This window comes from Vicia villosa, linkage group LG5 (genome assembly GCF_029867415.1).
Source record: "Vicia villosa cultivar HV-30 ecotype Madison, WI linkage group LG5, Vvil1.0, whole genome shotgun sequence".
NCBI classification, from domain to species: Eukaryota; Viridiplantae; Streptophyta; class Magnoliopsida; order Fabales; family Fabaceae; genus Vicia; species Vicia villosa.
The window spans coordinates 111,795,027-111,815,982 of NC_081184.1; the positions used below are offsets into that span (position 1 = coordinate 111,795,027).

Consider the following 20,956-nt stretch of genomic DNA (forward strand, 5'->3'; position numbering starts at 1 on the left):
AGCTGATTGATTTACCAAAACGAAAGAAGCCAATCGATGTAAGATGGGTCTGTAAAGTGAAGGAAAATCAAAAAGGCAAAATTGTCAAGCATGAGGCTTGACTAGTTCGGAAGGGATTTTTGCAAAGAGAATGTATAGACTTTGACGAGGTGTTTCCACCTGTTTCTAGGCTAGAAACCATAAGGCTAGTTGTTGGAATTGCGGATTGCAACAATTGATCGATGTATCAAATGGATGTGAAATCTGCGTTTTTGAATGGTACATTTGACGAGGAAGTTTATGTAAAGCAGTCTCATGGTTTTGTTGTGACAAATTAAGAGGGAATAGTCAACAAATTAAAAGCGCTTTATGGTTTGAAACAAGCTCCAAGAGCTTGAAACAAACGCATAGATGGTTTCCTAGTCGATGTTGGCTTCAAGAAATGTGTTTCGGAGCATGATGTCTATGTGAAGACGGATGCAAGCAAAAATGTGATAATACTTTGCTTATATGTGGATCATTTTTTTATCACAGGAAACAATTAGTTGAAGATTTCTAAGTTCAAAAGTGAGCTTATGGATAAATTTGAAATGAGTGACCTTGGTATCATGACTTACTTTCTTGGCATAGAGGTGTGATATGGAGCATTCCAATGTTGCCAATACACTAGCTGAAGTAAGGTTGCATCTGTCCAAAAGTGATGAGGAGCAGAATATGGATCTAACATAATATAGGAGATTGATTGGATCATTACGTTACTTATGCAATATGCGGCCAAATTTGGCGTTAAATGTCGGTATTGCGAGTAGACTCTTGGAGAGACCGAAGGTGTCTCACTTGGAAGCATTTAAAAAGATCATACACTGCATCAAAGGTACTCTTGGCTGCAGAATTCTCTTTCCCGCAACTAATACAAGCAAAAAGTGTGAATTGTTCGGTGACACGATCCAATTGGTGTGGAGATGAGGACAATTGAAATTCTATGACTGATTATGTCTATATGTTCGAAGGAGCTCCAATCTCTTGGTGCTCTAAAAAGGAACATGTGGTGGCATTATCTTCTTGTGAGGACGAGTATATCGCAGCGTCGTTTTGTTCGTGTTAGGCTATGTGGCTTATGAATCTATTGGAAGAGTTGGGCAACAAGGTGGAAGAAGCTATCACACTCTTGATTCATAACGTTTCATCCATTAATCTTGCTAAGAATTCCATAGCACATGGGAGGAGCAAGCATATTGAGATGAGGTTTCATTACTTGAGGGATCTGGTGTGTGTGGGCCAACTGAGATTAGGATACTGTCGAAGCGAAGAACAAGTTGTGGATTTGTTAACGAAAGGCGTAACAAATTTGGTGTTCAAGAAGCTTGCGATGATTTTAGGCATGAAGAACTTGAAGCATTTGAATTGAGGTGGTGTATTGGAAGTCCTTGATAATTCAAATTTAATATGGAAGCTTCTGAGATCATTTCATTGAAAGCAGCTTATTTGGAAAACACTTCTATAAGTTTGAAAAAATAAACTGTCAAAGTGGAAATCAATTACTCAGTTTGGGAAATCAATTTTCTGAAACTTGTTCTGTTTTTCAGTTTAATTTTTAGTTGGGGAAATCGATCACCCCTTTTGGAAAATCGATTTTCGTCGGAATTTTTGTGTTTTTTAGCTACCTGTTGGGCCTATTTGGTTCAAAGGTGCATTTGATGTATCCTATAAATTCTTCCTCATGTAACATGTTTGAAACTAATACTATTTGTGAATATTCTCCTAAATTATTCTCGAAAATTTCTTTGCCAACCTCCCAACCTTCTAGTTAACCTCTGGTGAAAAACCCAAACTACCCCTGACTTCGGAAATGAACTTCCGAACTGCATAAAAAAGGTGTTTTCGGAAGTTCATCTCCGAAAGCGCCTTTTTTTTAAAAAAAATTGTCTCATTTCGGAAGTTCATTTCCGAAAACAGCATTTCGGAAATGAACTTCCGAAACAATGCGCGTTCTGTAGATTAAGCAGAACACTCCCCCTCCCCCATTCATTTACCCTAATCCAACATCAAACAACACCAAAGGCGAAATTTTGTTAAAAGACTTCCAAGGCAACATCAAAGGCTCCAACAAGCTTCCTATACTACATTAAAAAGCACTCCAACCTCTTCAATCGGTAAGCATTATGAGTTTTAGATCTATGCTTAAAATTGATATTAGGGTGTTTACAAATAGGAAAATATGTATTAGGTTAGGTTGGTACTGGTATTTAGGATGTTTAGAATGTGTAGACATAGGTTTAAAGTTTGATTTTGGGGTCTGCCATTGTAGGTTGTAGAAAAGCTCTGCGCAGCGGTGTTTCGGAAGTTCATTTCCGAAAACACCTCCATCCCAGTTTCGGAAATGAACTTCCGAACTGTATCAGAAGTGCATTTTTTTTTTGTTTTTTCATTTGTCTCGCATATTAATCGATTTCGATTGTTTACAGGAACATGTCAGGCAACCAACCAGCACGCATCAGACAGGGCAGGGAGTCCCAGACTGCGTCGGCTAGACGCGAGCGGGCGGCGGCGCAGCTGGCGTCGACACGCGTGCGGGGCCGGGGACGCCGTGTGCACGTTCCACAGGACTTGGTGGAGAGTTCATCTGCTTCAGGCTCTAGGAGTAGGCTGGCTCGGGTATCTTCTTCCCGCCAGCGAGAGGAGGAGGATGAGGATGAGGAGGAGGAGGAGGTCATACCGGATGTTGACCCTCCAGTCGGGGAGGAGGAGGAGCAGGAGGAGCAGGAGGTGGATAGCTATCCGGGAGGGCCTTTTGACACTTCCCTGCTGATTCACTACCAGGATCACGTCGCTCGGCGGATCTGGGAGGGAGAGGTATTTTTTTTAACTTAGCCGTTTATTTGTCACCATTTTTTATAATTTTACCGTTTATTTCTCGCTTATTTGTTTTTTTTTTTGTAACAGGAGAGAGAGCCATTGAAAATGGTGAACCACTCCAGGAAGATTTTCGGTCTGTTTAAACCAGCAGCTCAGTGGTTTAACGACCATGTGCGAGGTTCAGGGCTTAGCGGGCTCTGCATGACCGGGTACACCACCATCAGCACCGGTATGCAGGGGGCATTTGTGGAGCGCTGGCACAAGGAGACGTCTTCTTTCCACTTGCCGATGGGGGAGTTGACGATCACCTTGCATGACGTCCAGTGTCTTCTCCACCTGCCTATTAGGGGGCCGCTGTTGGACCACTCCAGGATCCAGAGGGTCGAGGCCATTGAGTGGATGATGCACTATTTGGGCCTGCCGCACGAGGTTGCTCACTTTGAGTGCGTCACGACTTGTGGGCCTCATGTCCAGTTCACTACACTGAGCATCTATTTTGAGTTCCACCTGGACGCGGCGGCCGAGGCCGAGCAGGAGGATAACGACCTATTCAGGGAGTACCACCGCGGCTGCGCTCTCCGGTGCTGGTACATGCATGTGGTAGGCGCTGCATGCTTTGTGGACAAGAGTGCCAGGTACGTCGACGTGGCCTACCTCCGCTATTTCATGGACCTGGATACCGTTCACCAGTGGAACTGGGGGTCAGCTACTCTGGCATATCTCTACCAGAAGCTGAATGAGGCCTCCAACTGGAGGACGAGACAGTTGGTCGGATCCTGCACACTGCTTACGGTACGTTTTATTTTAATACATTATCGTATTTATTTATTTATATATGTTTCGTATTTAATTTTAATACATTATCTTGTTTCTGTTTCAGAGCTGGATCATCTCCTACTTCTCCCGCATCCACGGCTTTCACATCGATCCTGCGTACGTGGACGCCATGCCCAGGGCCGCCAGATACGCTCTTCAGAGGGGGAACGATGCGGTGGGACCATACCGTCTGTACTTGGACCGCACGATGCACGACGACGTCACCTGGAGGCCGTTCGTCGACTACGCTCAGATTGTCCCCTTTGACGGCATTGCTCTATATTCAGGCTGGTTGGCATGCGGGACCGGCATCATGGTTCGATATCTCCCTGAGCGGTGCATGCGTCAGTTCGGATTCGTGCAGCGGATACCCAGGTCACCCTTTGAGGCTGCTCCCGACACTGTGACCCGAGTGCAGCTCACTGCCATATGGGAGCATTGGGAGGATCATGTGGTACCGCTGGAGTACCGTCTCACTCGGGTCACCCAGGACTGGCACAGTGAGGAGGGATACGTCACATGGTTCTACCGGGTGTCACATCCTCTTCTGAGACCCGACATTCCCGGCGCTCCTAGGCCAGCACATGAGGAGATCCTGGAGAACCAGCAGGCCGAGGATGATCACGCCATTGATCTCATGCCGATCTGCCAGCGGATATCGATGCTTGGGCGGGACGCGTTGGATCGAGGTATCGTGGAGCGGGGCGGTCCAGAGGCAGTCTGTAACACCCGGAAATTCGATTATTCGCTTAATCTAGACGTTCAGAGTGTTTAGTGAAGTTTTCGTATTTTGAGACGATTTAGTCGGTATTAGTTCGGGATAGCGGATCGATATTTAATCAAGAGTTTTGATATTTTCAGTATTAGAAATATTATTGGAATAATATTTGAAGTTTTGGGAATTTTCTGAGTAAGTAAGATTAGACCGAAAATATTCGATTTAGTCGAATTTGAATTGTCGGTGTTATTTAAGGGCAAATTTGGATTTATTAAATTGAAGTCGGAAAATAATATTAAGAATAATATTATTTATAAGTCGGAATTATTATATTGAAGGAATTATTATTATAAGTGATATTTTGGTTATTGAGTTATATCTCTTATTGGGCCTAAATTGATTTTGGAGGATATTAAATAAATAAGAGTGGTTAACCTCTAAGCCCAAATTGGATTTTAAATTAGGGTTTTAGAGATGAGAAAGAATAGTTGTCATCTTTGGAGAAAAGAAGAATAGAAGAGAAAGAGGCAAGTTTGAAGGAGAAGAACAAAGCTTAGAAACTTCCATCCATGGTGTCAAATTGGAGACCCATTGAGTTGCTTCAATTGATAAGGTAAGGGTGAGGTTCTCTTCCTATAATGGGGCTTATGAAACTCAATCTATTGTTAATGGTAGACGAAACTCGTGTTGGACGTTATAGATTTGTCTTGTTGTCTTAATAGTGTAGAAAGAGTCTATATTTTATCGTGAAGATAGTCGCCCATCAATTTTTGTAGCTTGGTAAGAGGGATGGTTGAGTTAGAATTAGATGAGATTAACAATCGGTGTGGTACGTTTTATGCAAGAGAGTGTCGCAAAGTGAAAGATTGGAAATATCAAGTAAACAACGATGTGAGGATGATTATTGAAGAAAGTTTGTATTGGATTGAGAATTTATGAACCATATAAGTAGACAAAATTTTATCGAGAATGGTGACTTAAAAGAGAATTATCAGAGTTGCGCAGCGGAAGCATTGCGTTGCACTGTTGTTACACGACTTGTAAGAAGTGAAGGACGATATGTCAGAAGACTGTGAAGTGAAGTTATCTTGATGTTTGATAGACTGTTGGAATAAGTGTGATGAGCCAGGATGATGCATTAGGTCGTAGATTATTGTGAATCTGGTAAGAATAGTAATGTGTTTGTGTTCTTATGGAATCGTTGTCGTGCCGAAGAAGTAGTGACTGAAGTGTTACTAAACGCGATTTGGATATTTGATAATTGGATACGAGATTTGGTTACGATGGTGTTGTCAAGTAGATTTTCGAGGACGAAAATATTTAAAGTGGGGGAGAGTTGTAACACCCGGAAATTCGATTATTCGCTTAATCTAGACGTTCAGAGTGTTTAGTGAAGTTTTCGTATTTTGAGACGATTTAGTCGGTATTAGTTCGGGATAGCGGATCGATATTTAATCAAGAGTTTTGATATTTTCAGTATTAGAAATATTATTGGAATAATATTTGAAGTTTTGGGAATTTTCTGAGTAAGTAAGATTAGACCGAAAATATTCGATTTAGTCGAATTTGAATTGTCGGTGTTATTTAAGGGCAAATTTGGATTTATTAAATTGAAGTCGGAAAATAATATTAAGAATAATACTATTTATAAGTCGGAATTATTATATTGAAGGAATTATTATTATAAGTGATATTTTGGTTATTGAGTTATATCTCTTATTGGGCCTAAATTGATTTTGGAGGATATTAAATAAATAAGAGTGGTTAACCTCTAAGCCCAAATTGGATTTTAAATTAGGGTTTTAGAGATGAGAAAGAATAGTTGTCATCTTTGGAGAAAAGAAGAATAGAAGAGAAAGAGGCAAGTTTGAAGGAGAAGAACAAAGCTTAGAAACTTCCATCCATGGTGTCAAATTGGAGACCCATTGAGTTGCTTCAATTGATAAGGTAAGGGTGAGGTTCTCTTCCTATAATGGGGCTTATGAAACTTTGTATGTGGGGATTGGGTATGTAGATTTATTACATTTGTTTGTGGTAATTATTACTGGAAATTAGGGATTTAGGTTTTGTGATCGTTGTGTTAAATTGTTCTAAAAACTTGAAATTCTGTATCTGTTGCTGTTGTTACCGTTTGCTGCTGTTGTGTTAGCTTAGAGTTAGAACCACGATGAGTGTCAATACAAATTGACGGCACCTTCCATGATGTGCCTCTTAAGTGTGGTTTTGGTTTTCTGTTAATAATAACATCCCATATAAATTTAGAGAATAAAGGACTCCAAATTGACGGGACTTACGAATTGCTGGTTGGCACCCATTGTGGTGATTTTGTTTTCATTTCATACTGTATTAATTTGTTTTCATTTCACACTGCTTCGTCGAAGAACATATATATAATAGTAAATATAAGGTTACAGTAAGATGTACATATATGATAGTATATATGCAACAATTTATAAAATGAGGTTCATGATTAGAAACACTTATAGAACTATTAAAATGCAAAACAGTCCCGTATAATCGAAATAGCCGAATTAAGCGGTATAATTAGTTGTCCGGAATTTGATGAAAATTTATGTGGTAGCTAAGTTTAATTAGTAGATTAACGCGGTGGTGTTATTTTGTTGAAATTGTGATATTTTACTAATCGACTGAAATTGTGTTTAATTTAAATATTCTTTATAAATAAATTATAATAATTTAATAGAGTTGTCAATAGAGTTGTTAGAGTCGATAATAAGTTGTCAGAGTTGTTTTGAATTATTAAGAGTCATATTTTTATTTGTTTTGAGTAATTCTGACATGTTTAGAGTTGTCAGTGTATAACGTCGGTGTTTGTTTTTTTCATTGGAACTTTAACAATTCATATCTTTTGAACCGTAACTACGTTTGAGTCTCCGTTCGAAGCGTTAGAAAGCTAGCGCGATATTCTTTTCAATAAAAAAATGGTCTTGAACAATAGAATGCTAGAAATTGGAAATAGAGTAGAAATAGAAGTTAATTAAATTAATATAGTGTGATTATTAATTGGTTAATTAAATTAATAGTTGAATTAATTTTATTAAGACTATTTATTTGGAATATACTTAGACTTGGATAAATTATTCGGTTATCGGTAAATTATGGTATTTTGGGAATTTGTCCGTAATTGTGTTTTGGCTTGAATATGTTTTTGTCGAGAATAAATATATGTATATGCCATGATGTTGTGCTAATATTGATTCTCTATGAGTAGTTGGATAACATTAATTTTAATGATTAATTTCTTGATTTTAAATGTGTATGTTCATATATAATTGGCAAAATGAGAATTAACATGAGATAGTATGGTTACTAGTGTTAATTGAATTTTGTGAATCGTAATTGATTAATTGACCTTTTATATGTGAATGATATGTATGTGTTGTGAATGTTGTGTACAATTGGTGGATAATTCATCGAGTTGAATTATTGTGATATGCTAAATATTAAGATGGTAGAGATGATCTTAATTGCATATGTTTGATTAACATTGTACATACATTCATATCATGGATGCCTTGAAACAAAGGTGGTTTGCTTTGAAACATAAGCGAGGCTTGGATTCTAGAGTGAATCGGAAAGCGGTAAACTATATGTTTACATTTGGTGGCTTTGATCTTGTCCGGATCTGAAGCGTGGCTAGATTCTATATGAATCGGAAGCGGTGGAACTTTGGGTCCACATTGGGTACCACATGCATAGAGTCACATGTCTTGCATTGAGTCACATTGAGGTTAAGTGATGTTTGAATATATGCATTTATGTGATTGTCATGTGTACATGAGATGTGATAATTGAAATTGGTGATGTTTTGATATATAATTGGTTAAACGTGTGAATATGTGATAATGGTGGATTGTGTATATATTTGGGATAATAGTATTGAATCTTTGAGTATTATACTATTGAATTTTGTGCTTACTTGAATATGTGAAATTTATTAGATGATACTATTTACATGATTATGACTTGTTGTGTGATGAAAAATATGTGAGATTAATGAACTGTGGAAGTATAATTTGTATGATAACTGTTGATACTTGCGATGTAATGATTTTATATGCCTAAATCCTAATATACAATTTATCATGCGCCCACTTATATGATTTGATATCTCACCCCTTTCTCTTGTTTCGCCGTTGCCTTTATATTGGTAACGTGCAGGTATTCATGTATGAAGATTTAGTTGCCGTTACTCGAGTCGGTTGTCGCTCTGATACGTAGCACTCTGGGGGGAACGATTTATGTCATTCATGATGTTGTTGTTTAATTGTGTTATCTTGGTTGAACAAAATGATAAGTTAACTGAAGATATTTTATTGAATACTTGTTTAAGTGATTCCGCTGTGTTTTAATAAAATAAGTTATTCTGTTTCAAAGGTGCTATGTATCCGCTTTATGCGACGAGGTGATTTGTTTTGTTTTGATTATGTGACGCCTCATTTGTTTATTGAGAAATTTTGAAAAACTCTGATTTATATATATTTGCCGGGTAGAAATGGGGTGTTACATTAGTGGTATCAGAGCAGGTCGGTCCATCCGGCCAAGTTGTCGAGTCAGTTGAGTTGTGTGACAGTTGAATGCTGTCAGTGTTTTATTCCTTAGTACGTGACATGTGTGTGAAACACTGTCGGTACTTGGTTGCTTTGTTGCAGGGATTGGTTTGATTCTAAGTGGGGGAGAAGTTTTACTTTTCAAAGATGTTTCTGTTGTAAGGGATGGTCGGGTATGTTGTTGACAAGCGAAGATGCAAGTGTTTTAAGAGTTTTGGATGTTACCCAGAGTCGAAGACGATGTGAAGTTAAGGATAATTTTGGGAGACAGAAGTTAGAGAGTGGCGATGTTCAGCACAGTTGAGGACTGAGAAATTGTCAGTGTGTTTAACCTTTGAGTCTGATGCCGGTGTTTGACAAGTGATAAAGTTGCGGTAGACTTCATGTTAGACTCGTATAAGTGATTAACGGACATAGTCGAGGTATGAAGTGTTGTGAATCACGAACCCGAGTTGGAACTCGAGAATGCGTGTAGCTTGAGTTTTGAATATCTGATTTGAACTCCGTTTGAAGCGCCAGAAAGATAACGAGATAAAGTGTATTATAAGAATGATTGCTGCAGTCATAATAGATTTGATTTTGGGACATGATGATGTTGGGATGGGGTGCAGTTGTTGTCGAAGTTATTTGAGGAGTTTGGGAGATAACATAAAAATTGCCGATGCTTGATGTCGATGTTTATAATTCGGATAATGTCAGAGATTTGTATCTTGGGTTTCGAGTATCAGTTGGACGTACCGTTTAAGCCTACGAAGAGGTGAAATTGTATTCTACCATATGGAAATGTGTAAGCCTGTTGAATAAGAATGGTTATTACCACAAATGTCTAAAGCGAAGTTAAGCAAAACTTGTTGTTTATGATTAAGATGAGAGAATGAGATATTTGGTATTAAAGATGATTTGAGTACTTATGACTTTTAAGGAAGAGTGAAGTAGTAGCGAAGAAAAAGTCAGACCTAGGGATGATAGAAGTCGTATTTGGGATGCCAAAAAGTGGCGGTGTATATAAAAGAAGGACTGTATGGAATTTCTACTGCCAGTTTATCGTGAGGAGAACTTCGGTTGAGACGAAACAAATTATGTGATGCTAAGAGATTATGAATCAGACTTTTGTATTATGTTTGGATGTCGGTGTCTCATCGACAAGATCGATTGATAAGGTAAGATGATGTAGGAGTTGTGAAAACCCAAAGTGAATCATTGGATTACGTCGTGTTATTGGATTTAAGTGGAAATTCGGAAAGAACGCTATTATGATGTAACAACGATTTATACTCCACTAAGGTTGTCGGATACTAATTGGCAAATTGGGGAACTGATCACCCTCAATCTATTGTTAATGGTAGACGAAACTCGTGTTGGACGTTATAGATTTGTCTTGTTGTCTTAATAGTGTAGAAAGAGTCTATATTTTATCGTGAAGATAGTCGCCCATCAATTTTTGTAGCTTGGTAAGAGGGATGGTTGAGTTAGAATTAGATGAGATTAACAATCGGTGTGGTACGTTTTATGCAAGAGAGTGTCGCAAAGTGAAAGATTGGAAATATCAAGTAAACAACGATGTGAGGATGATTATTGAAGAAAGTTTGTATTGGATTGAGAATTTATGAACCATATAAGTAGACAAAATTTTATCGAGAATGGTGACTTAAAAGAGAATTATCAGAGTTGCGCAGCGGAAGCATTGCGTTGCACTGTTGTTACACGACTTGTAAGAAGTGAAGGACGATATGTCAGAAGACTGTGAAGTGAAGTTATCTTGATGTTTGATAGACTGTTGGAATAAGTGTGATGAGCCAGGATGATGCATTAGGTCGTAGATTATTGTGAATCTGGTAAGAATAGTAATGTGTTTGTGTTCTTATGGAATCGTTGTCGTGCCGAAGAAGTAGTGACTGAAGTGTTACTAAACGCGATTTGGATATTTGATAATTGGATACGAGATTTGGTTACGATGGTGTTGTCAAGTAGATTTTCGAGGACGAAAATATTTAAAGTGGGGGAGAGTTGTAACACCCGGAAATTCGATTATTCTCTTAATCTAGACGTTCAGAGTGTTTAGTGAAGTTTTCGTATTTTGAGACGATTTAGTCGGTATTAGTTCGGGATAGCGGATCGATATTTAATCAAGAGTTTTGATATTTTCAGTATTAGAAATATTATTGGAATAATATTTGAAGTTTTGGGAATTTTCTGAGTAAGTAAGATTAGACCGAAAATATTCGATTTAGTCGAATTTGAATTGTCGGTGTTATTTAAGGGCAAATTTGGATTTATTAAATTGAAGTCGGAAAATAATATTAAGAATAATATTATTTATAAGTCGGAATTATTATATTGAAGGAATTATTATTATAAGTGATATTTTGGTTATTGAGTTATATCTCTTATTGGGCCTAAATTGATTTTGGAGGATATTAAATAAATAAGAGTGGTTAACCTCTAAGCCCAAATTGGATTTTAAATTAGGGTTTTAGAGATGAGAAAGAATAGTTGTCATCTTTGGAGAAAAGAAGAATAGAAGAGAAAGAGGCAAGTTTGAAGGAGAAGAACAAAGCTTAGAAACTTCCATCCATGGTGTCAAATTGGAGACCCATTGAGTTGCTTCAATTGATAAGGTAAGGGTGAGGTTCTCTTCCTATAATGGGACTTATGAAACTTTGTATGTGGGGATTGGGTATGTAGATTTATTACATTTGTTTGTGGTAATTATTGCTGGAAATTAGGGATTTAGGTTTTGTGATCGTTGTGTTAAATTGTTCTAAAAACTTGAAATTCTGTATCTGTTGCTGTTGTTACCGTTTGCTGCTGTTGTGTTAGCTTAGAGTTAGAACCACGATGAGTGTCAATACAAATTGACGGCACCTTCCATGATGTGCCTCTTAAGTGTGGTTTTGGTTTTCTGTTAATAATAACATCCCATATAAATTTAGAGAATAAAGGACTCCAAATTGACGGGACTTACGAATTGCTGGTTGGCACCCATTGTGGTGATTTTGTTTTCATTTCATACTGTATTAATTTGTTTTCATTTCACACTGCTTCGTCGAAGAACATATATATAATAGTAAATATAAGGTTACAGTAAGATGTACATATATGATAGTATATATGCAACAATTTATAAAATGAGGTTTATGATTAGAAACACTTATAGAACTATTAAAATGCAAAACAGTCCCGTATAATCGAAATAGCCGAATTAAGCGGTATAATTAGTTGTCCGGAATTTGATGAAAATTTATGTGGTAGCTAAGTTTAATTAGTAGATTAACGCGGTGGTGTTATTTTGTTGAAATTGTGATATTTTACTAATCGACTGAAATTGTGTTTAATTTAAATATTCTTTATAAATAAATTATAATAATTTAATAGAGTTGTCAATAGAGTTGTTAGAGTCGATAATAAGTTGTCAGAGTTGTTTTGAATTATTAAGAGTCATATTTTTATTTGTTTTGAGTAATTCTGACATGTTTAGAGTTGTCAGTGTATAACGTCGGTGTTTGTTTTTTTCATTGGAACTTTAACAATTCATATCTTTTGAACCGTAACTACGTTTGAGTCTCCGTTCGAAGCGTTAGAAAGCTAGCGCGATATTCTTTTCAATAAAAAAATGGTCTTGAACAATAGAATGCTAGAAATTGGAAATAGAGTAGAAATAGAAGTTAATTAAATTAATATAGTGTGATTATTAATTGGTTAATTAAATTAATAGTTGAATTAATTTTATTAAGACTATTTATTTGGAATATACTTAGACTTGGATAAATTATTCGGTTATCGGTAAATTACGGTATTTTGGGAATTTGTCCGTAATTGTGTTTTGGCTTGAATATGTTTTTGTCGAGAATAAATATATGTATATGCCATGATGTTGTGCTAATATTGATTCTCTATGAGTAGTTGGATAGCATTAATTTTAATGATTAATTTCTTGATTTTAAATGTGTATGTTCATATATAATTGGCAAAATGAGAATTAACATGAGATAGTATGGTTACTAGTGTTAATTGAATTTTGTGAATCGTAATTGATTAATTGACCTTTTATATGTGAATGATATGTATGTGTTGTGAATGTTGTGTACAATTGGTGGATAATTCATCGAGTTGAATTATTGTGATATGCTAAATATTAAGATGGTAGAGATGATCTTAATTGCATATGTTTGATTAACATTGTACATACATTCATATCATGGATGCCTTGAAACAAAGGTGGTTTGCTTTGAAACATAAGCGAGGCTTGGATTCTAGAGTGAATCGGAAAGCGGTAAACTATATGTTTACATTTGGTGGCTTTGATCTTGTCCGGATCTGAAGCGTGGCTAGATTCTATATGAATCGGAAGCGGTGGAACTTTGGGTCCACATTGGGTACCACATGCATAGAGTCACATGTCTTGCATTGAGTCACATTGAGGTTAAGTGATGTTTGAATATATGCATTTATGTGATTGTCATGTGTACATGAGATGTGATAATTGAAATTGGTGATGTTTTGATATATAATTGGTTAAACGTGTGAATATGTGATAATGGTGGATTGTGTATATATTTGGGATAATAGTATTGAATCTTTGAGTATTATACTATTGAATTTTGTGCTTACTTGAATATGTGAAATTTATTAGATGATACTATTTACATGATTATGACTTGTTGTGTGATGAAAAATATGTGAGATTAATGAACTGTGGAAGTATAATTTGTATGATAACTGTTGATACTTGCGATGTAATGATTTTATATGCCTAAATCCTAATATACAATTTATCATGCGCCCACTTATATGATTTGATATCTCACCCCTTTCTCTTGTTTCGCCGTTGCCTTTATATTGGTAACGTGCAGGTATTCATGTATGAAGATTTAGTTGCCGTTACTCGAGTCGGTTGTCGCTCTGATACGTAGCACTCTGGGGGAACGATTTATGTCATTCATGATGTTGTTGTTTAATTGTGTTATCTTGGTTGAACAAAATGATAAGTTAACTGAAGATATTTTATTGAATACTTGTTTAAGTGATTCCGCTGTGTTTTAATAAAATAAGTTATTCTGTTTCAAAGGTGCTATGTATCCGCTTTATGCGACGAGGTGATTTGTTTTGTTTTGATTATGTGACGCCTCATTTGTTTATTGAGAAATTTTGAAAAACTCTGATTTATATATATTTGCCGGGTAGAAATGGGGTGTTACACAGTCGCCGTGATGGAGATGATCGTCACTGATGCGGACCGTGCGGCGACATACAGGCGGCAGAGGAGGTCTCAGGGGGAGAGGTTTAGGCACACCCAGTAGTGGTCGGGTTTATATATTTTTTGTTATCGGATTGTATCTTTAGCACACTATTTTTATTTTTTTCGGTTTGTATATATTATTTTCATCGGATTAGTATTTTTTTTGTTTATTTATCATATTAGTATTTTCAGTTTATCTATTTCTTATTTTATTTGGCGTTTGCGTTTAATTAAAATGCGAGACTGTTATGAAAAAACATAAAAAAAAAACACAGTTTCTGCATAATTCGGAAGTTCATTTCCGAAGACACCCCCCATGAGGTGTTTTCGGAAGTTCATCTTAGAAGGCACCCCCATGGGGTGTTTTCGGAGATGCACTTCCGAATTAAGGAAATTTTTTAAAATAAAAAAGCGCTTCGGAAGTTCATTTTCGAAGCAGGGGTATTTTGGGATTTTCGCTGGGGGTGACCCCCATAGGGAGGTGGCCAAAGAAAAAACCTTATTCTCTCTCACTCAATATCTCAATTCACTCCATCTTCTCACATTTACCTTTTTCTCTATTGACTCACCCCAAAAAATTTGTGCTTGTTCTAGCAATAATCACATAGAATTAAAAAAAATCGTGATGCCGCAACCACAATTGTGTTGTAGACTCATTCCTAAAACAATGATGATCCCAAATTATACTTCGATTACACTTTTTATTTTATTTGAGGTCAATCATTTGTTATAGTGAGCAGTACGTGAAAAGTTTATGTATGGTCAATTTGAACTTTCTCTTAAAGCATTAGGATATCATTTATAAGTGTTTTGAAGGGTTCAACATTCTTTTTTAACAATCAAACCAAAAAGGATATCTTTAGACACAGAGGCTAATGAACACAAGGTCTACAGCATGACTAGTAAGGCACATTCGCACATGCTCATTGAATCATAAATAAAATGAAGCAAAGTTGTACAAAAGATAAAGAAAACTTTTCCTTTATTAAATGTACTCTTTTCTGGAATCCAACATTATACATGCTCTCATAATTATTTCATAGTTTTGGTATGGCCTTGTGTTAAACCCTTAAAGAAAATAGATAATCAAACCTTAACTTTGTTTGTCTAGTTTCATTCTTTTTGGTTGCACCTAATGACTCTGCTATCATGTTAAGAAATGTGATTAAACCTAACTCATCCCTATAAAACCGGTTCATAGAGTGAGAATTACCCCTATTTATAAATACATGTTCAGCTCATATATTGTCGGATATGAAACTCTTAACACAAACACAGTCCTTAGTTATAATTTATAAATATAGATTAGGCCTCTCCTGGATATATGCTAAAACTCAACAAACAATAGCATCTAGATACTATGGTTTGATAATTCTCGGTGATACTTGATCTTCTGCACGATGATATTTTTCCCACCCTTGGAATCTGCGTCAGCCAAACCATATTTCTTACCAAAGCATTATGATTACATTACAGTGCTGGTATTTATTTCAATGGTGAAACAAGTATTGAGAAAAAATGCACAATAATAGAAAACAATTTACTCATACTATTAACAGTTAAATTGATTGATATATGAGAATAGTTGTTTATCATATTGTGCATTTTTTAGCAGAAATACTTGCTTCTGTTAAAGAAAAATAAACAGAAAAAAATACTAAGAACCTTCTATAAATATTAAGATCCTTGTATAATCTTATACTCTAGCTTGTGGAGACATGTCTCTACCACATGTTAATTTTAGACCCTACCAACAGGAGAAACTGGTGGATTAGAAACATAACTGGTAGGAATGTCCTGTAATTTACCAAAAGCCTTTAGTTCTTCGGTTTGCGAGGATAGTGTTTCCTTTTGGTTTTTTCCTTCAATGGAGTTTCTTGATCCAGAAAGCTCACAGGGCAACTTGCTATCAACTAAGGCAATGCAAATGGCGAATGCTTGCAAAAGTGAGAGCGACGAGTCAAAGGCTACGGAACTCATACCATTTTCTAAGGGGGTTAAGCTGAATGCTGGGCACGGATCTTGTTCGTTCCCCTGTGGTTATTAGTGAGAAAAGAGATGCATCAAAAAATTGCTAACTTAGTAATCTGTAATATCGTATGCGAAATATGTTTCATGAACAAAATGTACCTGAACAAAAAGATCGAATTGATAATCTGCAAAATGAGATTTGGATGACCATGGTTTTCTACTGGCTTGATTTTCACTAGCAAGAATTTTAAGTTTGCAAGCCAAATCCCAGCCGCCGCAGTCACATGATCCCCCGGATTTCCAGCGCTCTAGTAGTGATGAAGGTCCGCCTTTACTTGGAAAACTATGAACCCCACCTGGGAGCACAACTGTTGCTTGGACGACGTCATGACTATCACTGTGGCAACTGCTATGATGTTGATTGTTAATGAAACTGATAGCCTTAGGTATTTTGACGGTTATAGCAGCAAGTTCATCATTTGGCTGATAGTCGGCGTCCTGGGCATCGCCTTGCCCGAGCTTTACAGAAAACAAAACAAACTCTTTCACGGTAGAGGAGTCCATACAATTCTGGCCGGTTAAATCATAATAATGCAAATCAGAAGCCTTCATTTGAGCCACAACTTGGGGAACGTAATCAGGTTCTTTGCATCTGCCTGCTTTACTCATCCAACTTCCATTCTTCTTCTTAACCTCGCTAAAGGTTAAAAAGGTATAGAAGCGATTGCATTCGTCTTTTCCAGAGCCGCCGCCTAAGTTCTTCACTTTGGCTGCAAGAATGTTACCGTCAATTTGGTTAACAGCAAATGTAAAAAGAGGCAAACCATTCTTCACAGCAATTCTCAGAAGAGCTTGAGTCGTTGATGGAGAGTGCTTCTTGTCCCTTGAAGAATCGGCGGTCTTAACTGCACTACAACCGTCCTTATGGTCCCTATCCACTTCTTTGATTGGATGTAGAGTTGAAAATCTCGCATTAGCTGACCTATAATTCTTATTAGTTGACAAGGAATCTTTCTGAGATGAGTCCATGGAGTGACTGAACTTAGCCGTCTTTGGTTTCAGCAATGGATCCAGTAACCTCCTTAAAGGGCTCGTCCTGCTTCTACCAGCATCACCAGGTTTATCATTTCCTGAAATGTTTAAGTTACCACAACCTCTCACATTGTCGGCATTATATTCAGCAGCTGTTATAGAGCTCTGATGCCGCACGTGTCCAGTCTCTTTACAAGCAGAACCTCTACTTGAATAGCCGATGCTTGATTGACGAAAAGGTGAAGAGCTTCTTGACTTTTCAGATGTTACTTTTTGGTCTACTTCATGTAGAGGCACATTCGCAGATGAAATTTTGGCCGTGGTTTGTTTCATTTCTTCAGCTTTTCTAGATTTGGGCGGGCTTATTTCTACTCTGACTGATAAAGGTGATGAGGGAGTAGATGCTGGCGATGAAAAAGTAGAAGCAGGAAGTTTGAAACTTTCCAAATCTGTGGAACTGCAAGCAGAACCTTTATCTTGAGAATCATTACAGCTAAGTTCATCTGGAAGTGAACCGGAATGCGAAATATCATGATTTAGTTCTTTACGAAAGAATTCCTTCGGCTGTTCTGAAAAGCTCAATCGAGTATGATCTTCTGACTTCTGAGCTAAGAATGATAGTGAATGATCTTCTGACTTTGTAGGCAAATTAAGAACAAACGGCTCTCTTTTTCTTAGCATACTTTGCACAACATTATCAATATTTGGTTCATTCAATTTCTCTACTCTTTTTCCCGTTCCACTATCTCTAGTACGCATTTCTAGCATAGCACTTGACGCTGCTTTGTGCAATTTCTCATTTCGCATGATGCCACTTTCCTTATCAATATGCGGATCCAAATATTCCCTGTTGAATTCTTTCAGTCTTCTATTAGGATGGTCCTTCGTGTCAATATTACCGATGCTACCTCTAAAATCCTGACAGTGTCCAATACTTCTTCTAGAGGATTTAACAGCTTGAGAATGGTCTTGAATCGAAGACGCCATAAAGTGAGATTTCAGCGACTGACGCAATATTGTCCCTTGATCTTTGCTAGAATGACCAGATAAACCGTCTTTTAATACAGAAGAGGAATCATTGTTTGATGACGAACTCCTTCTATTTCTATGTGATGCATCTTTACGGCTGTTCTTCCATTGTTCTAGACGGTTCCAATCTAGAACGCCGACATTTAAAACTTTATCCCGACTTTCTTCTCTCCCCCTTTGTAAATAACCCGGCAAATTGGACATGTACTTAACCATCTCATCTTCATATTCCCTTCCATGATTCCCGTGCTTGTGGCGACTCCGGTAAGATTTTAAAGCTATATCTTCCTCATTTTTATGAATTTCTTGATGATAATCAGCAGCATTTGGCATAGATGACTTCCCCGACTTACTCTCACTGTAAACCTTTCTGCTCATGATGATAGACAGTTTCCTGAGTTTTATTTCAGATTTGAAAACTATCCATTAATTTTGTGAACCAATCAACCACCTTGCAATCCAAAACATACTACTTTTTCATCTACAAACCTGAATTACAAAAAAAGAAAAGCCAAAACTTATAAAAACAAAGATTTCAACTCAACCTAAATGAATTATTGCTTATTATGAAAGATCATAAACTCATAACAGAATGAAAAAAAACAAGATTCATGGAAAGGGACATAAAATTTATAAGCTAACAAAGCAAGTAAGGTCCAAAGAAAGATTCTGGACAATTTTCCGTTTATGCATAAGTGTAAATTAAGCTGTAAAGGTCGTGGGGTCGCTATTTACATCAACACAATACCTTTAACATATGAAACCATGTGACTGAAGGGGACTTAGCAAGATGAGAAAAACCATAGAAATTGTGTATCAAATTCATGACCATAATAAAATGCACACCAATAAGATAACAAAAAGAAAATGTCAATGTCAATGTCTGATAAACCAGCTCAGTTGTAATTGTTCATGACATCCGATTGCAGCAATGCAAGTTGGAACCCGCAACATCCCACTGATGGTAGGAATGCGAGTTGGAACCTGCGGCATCCCAGTAACAAGCAAGGGGTATAATGGTCCATGCAAATGATATGAATCCAATTTAAAAATATATAAAAGATAAGGTACAGATACCGTCCTCACGGAGACAAAAGTTTCCAGCTATTTCACTATAATTTTGAAAATCAAATTATTGAACTGTCTCCAGTCCACTTGCAAGGAAAATAAACTATAAAACACACATGTGAAGAAATTAAAACAACTTAAAAAATAAAATCACTTTTTCTAAACATTACCAAATCATAAAAGTGACTAAATTCTGGGTACAAGTGACACAACAACAGAAAAGTAGAATAGAGAAAAAGCTGAGTTTGAAAATATGCATACCAGAGAAGAATGGAGCGGTGTCGGTGGTTAGAAAGAGTGTGGGATTTGGGAACAAATCAAGAAGATAAATAATGTGGTGAATATACGAAAGAGTAAAAGTTGAGATCAGAGCTCAAAAGTCTTTAGAGTAGATTGTAGCACCTGGAACAAGACACATGGCTACACAACCGCGTACACACCTAAACTGTGTTTTATAGTCAGTAAAAGTATAAAGACAATGGAGGAGCTGAAGTGAAAGGGAGTGATTTGTTTTTTTGTTTGTGGTTATGAGTGCGTGCCACTCCTACAACTACTACCTCTAGACGCATTACATAACATTTACTAACAACATGGTTGGAGTTTTATGACTTATTTACCTAATTTATAGATTTTTATTTAAAAAATAATAATAATAATTTAAAAAAAATTGTAAAACTATGTCGTGATTATGGGGGGAGCGGGCTATAATCCAAAGGCTTAAAATGATGGGCAAATGATCGGACGGTGATGGCGACATCACGTAGAGAAAAAATCGGTGACGATAAAGAGGAATAAGCATAGATATAGTGCGTGATCCCAGGTCCCACGTGAAGTAATATTTTTTTGTTTTTTTACTATTGGATTCTCTTTCTATGAGAAAGTGTTGATTTCAAATGTGGGCCCGTCCGTCAACGGTACTCAGTGGATGGGCTTCACGTGGGCCCACTTCTCTTTCATCTGGGCTTGAGCCAGGCTTAAGAGAGAAACTGTAGTTTTTCTGTTGTTTTTAATTAATAAGATTAATTAGTAATTTATGTTAATTCATCTCTTTTATTTTTTTGTTTTGATAATTTTTTTATTTTCCTGTTTTTGTGGTTGATATCTTTGGTTTCTTCTGTTCTCTGACGTTTGGTGTCGGGCATTGGTTTCAGACTTTTTATTTAATTTGGATGTTAATACCTTCAAGCCGGTTGCTATTGTGAGCATCTAATTTCTATGTATAGTTTAAAACAAACAATATTAATATTTTAGTGTGACAGGACTGATAACCAGAGTTTGGATAACAGTTTGTGAAGTGCTGTTTGTTTGGCTTTGGAAGTTTGAGTTTACCTAATTTTGGAACTGAATACATAGCCAGCATTTCCATTTCCATACAAATCAACACCTTCTATAAAGAAATTCCACTTGCAGCAGACCACTTGTTATGTTAATGTGGCTAAATGTATACATTTTTATAAATCTGGTAAAATATAAAATTGTTTCCTAAATTTTTTTTCTAAGCAAGGAATCAAATAAACGGGAGTATTAGTGATACTCGAACCCGCTTACACAAACGAGAAAACTCACTTAAAACACAGAAAACATTGCTAACCAACTGAAATCTATGATTGATATATCAACGGGTTTTGACAAAACTCGTAAAAGTTACACTTGGTACAAGAAATTTCTCCTGCTAAA

At 36.7% G+C, this 20,956-nt stretch overlaps 1 protein-coding gene across 2 annotated transcripts; it reads right to left on the reverse strand.

Moving 5' to 3' along the window:
• Positions 1 to 15,047: 15,047 nt before the first annotated feature.
• LOC131602010 (uncharacterized) lies at positions 15,048 to 19,864 on the reverse strand. 2 transcript variants are annotated; one of them, XM_058873952.1, is made up of 3 exons: positions 19,541 to 19,864; positions 16,310 to 18,700; positions 15,048 to 16,213 (listed from the first exon to the last, which is right to left on the reverse strand). In XM_058873952.1, exons 2-3 carry the CDS (start codon positions 18,587 to 18,589, stop codon positions 15,920 to 15,922), a joined length of 2,574 nt encoding a protein of 857 aa, XP_058729935.1. In that variant the 5' UTR covers positions 18,590 to 18,700; positions 19,541 to 19,864; the 3' UTR covers positions 15,048 to 15,919. The 2 variants fall into 2 exon arrangements, with proteins under 2 accessions (XP_058729935.1, XP_058729936.1); XM_058873953.1 differs by lacking the exon at positions 19,541 to 19,864 and adding an exon at positions 18,960 to 19,508.
• Positions 19,865 to 20,956: the final 1,092 nt, after the last annotated feature.

Bases quoted from the DNA above. Each gene is read 5' to 3' on its own strand.
- LOC131602010 (XM_058873952.1), bottom strand. From the start codon at position 18,589: ATGAGCAGAAAGGTTTACAGTGAGAGTAAGTCGGGGAAGTCATCTATG. The intron at 16,214-16,309 runs GTACATTTTGTT...TAATAACCACAG, and splicing joins AATTCGATCTTTTTGTTCAG to GGGAACGAACAAGATCCGTG.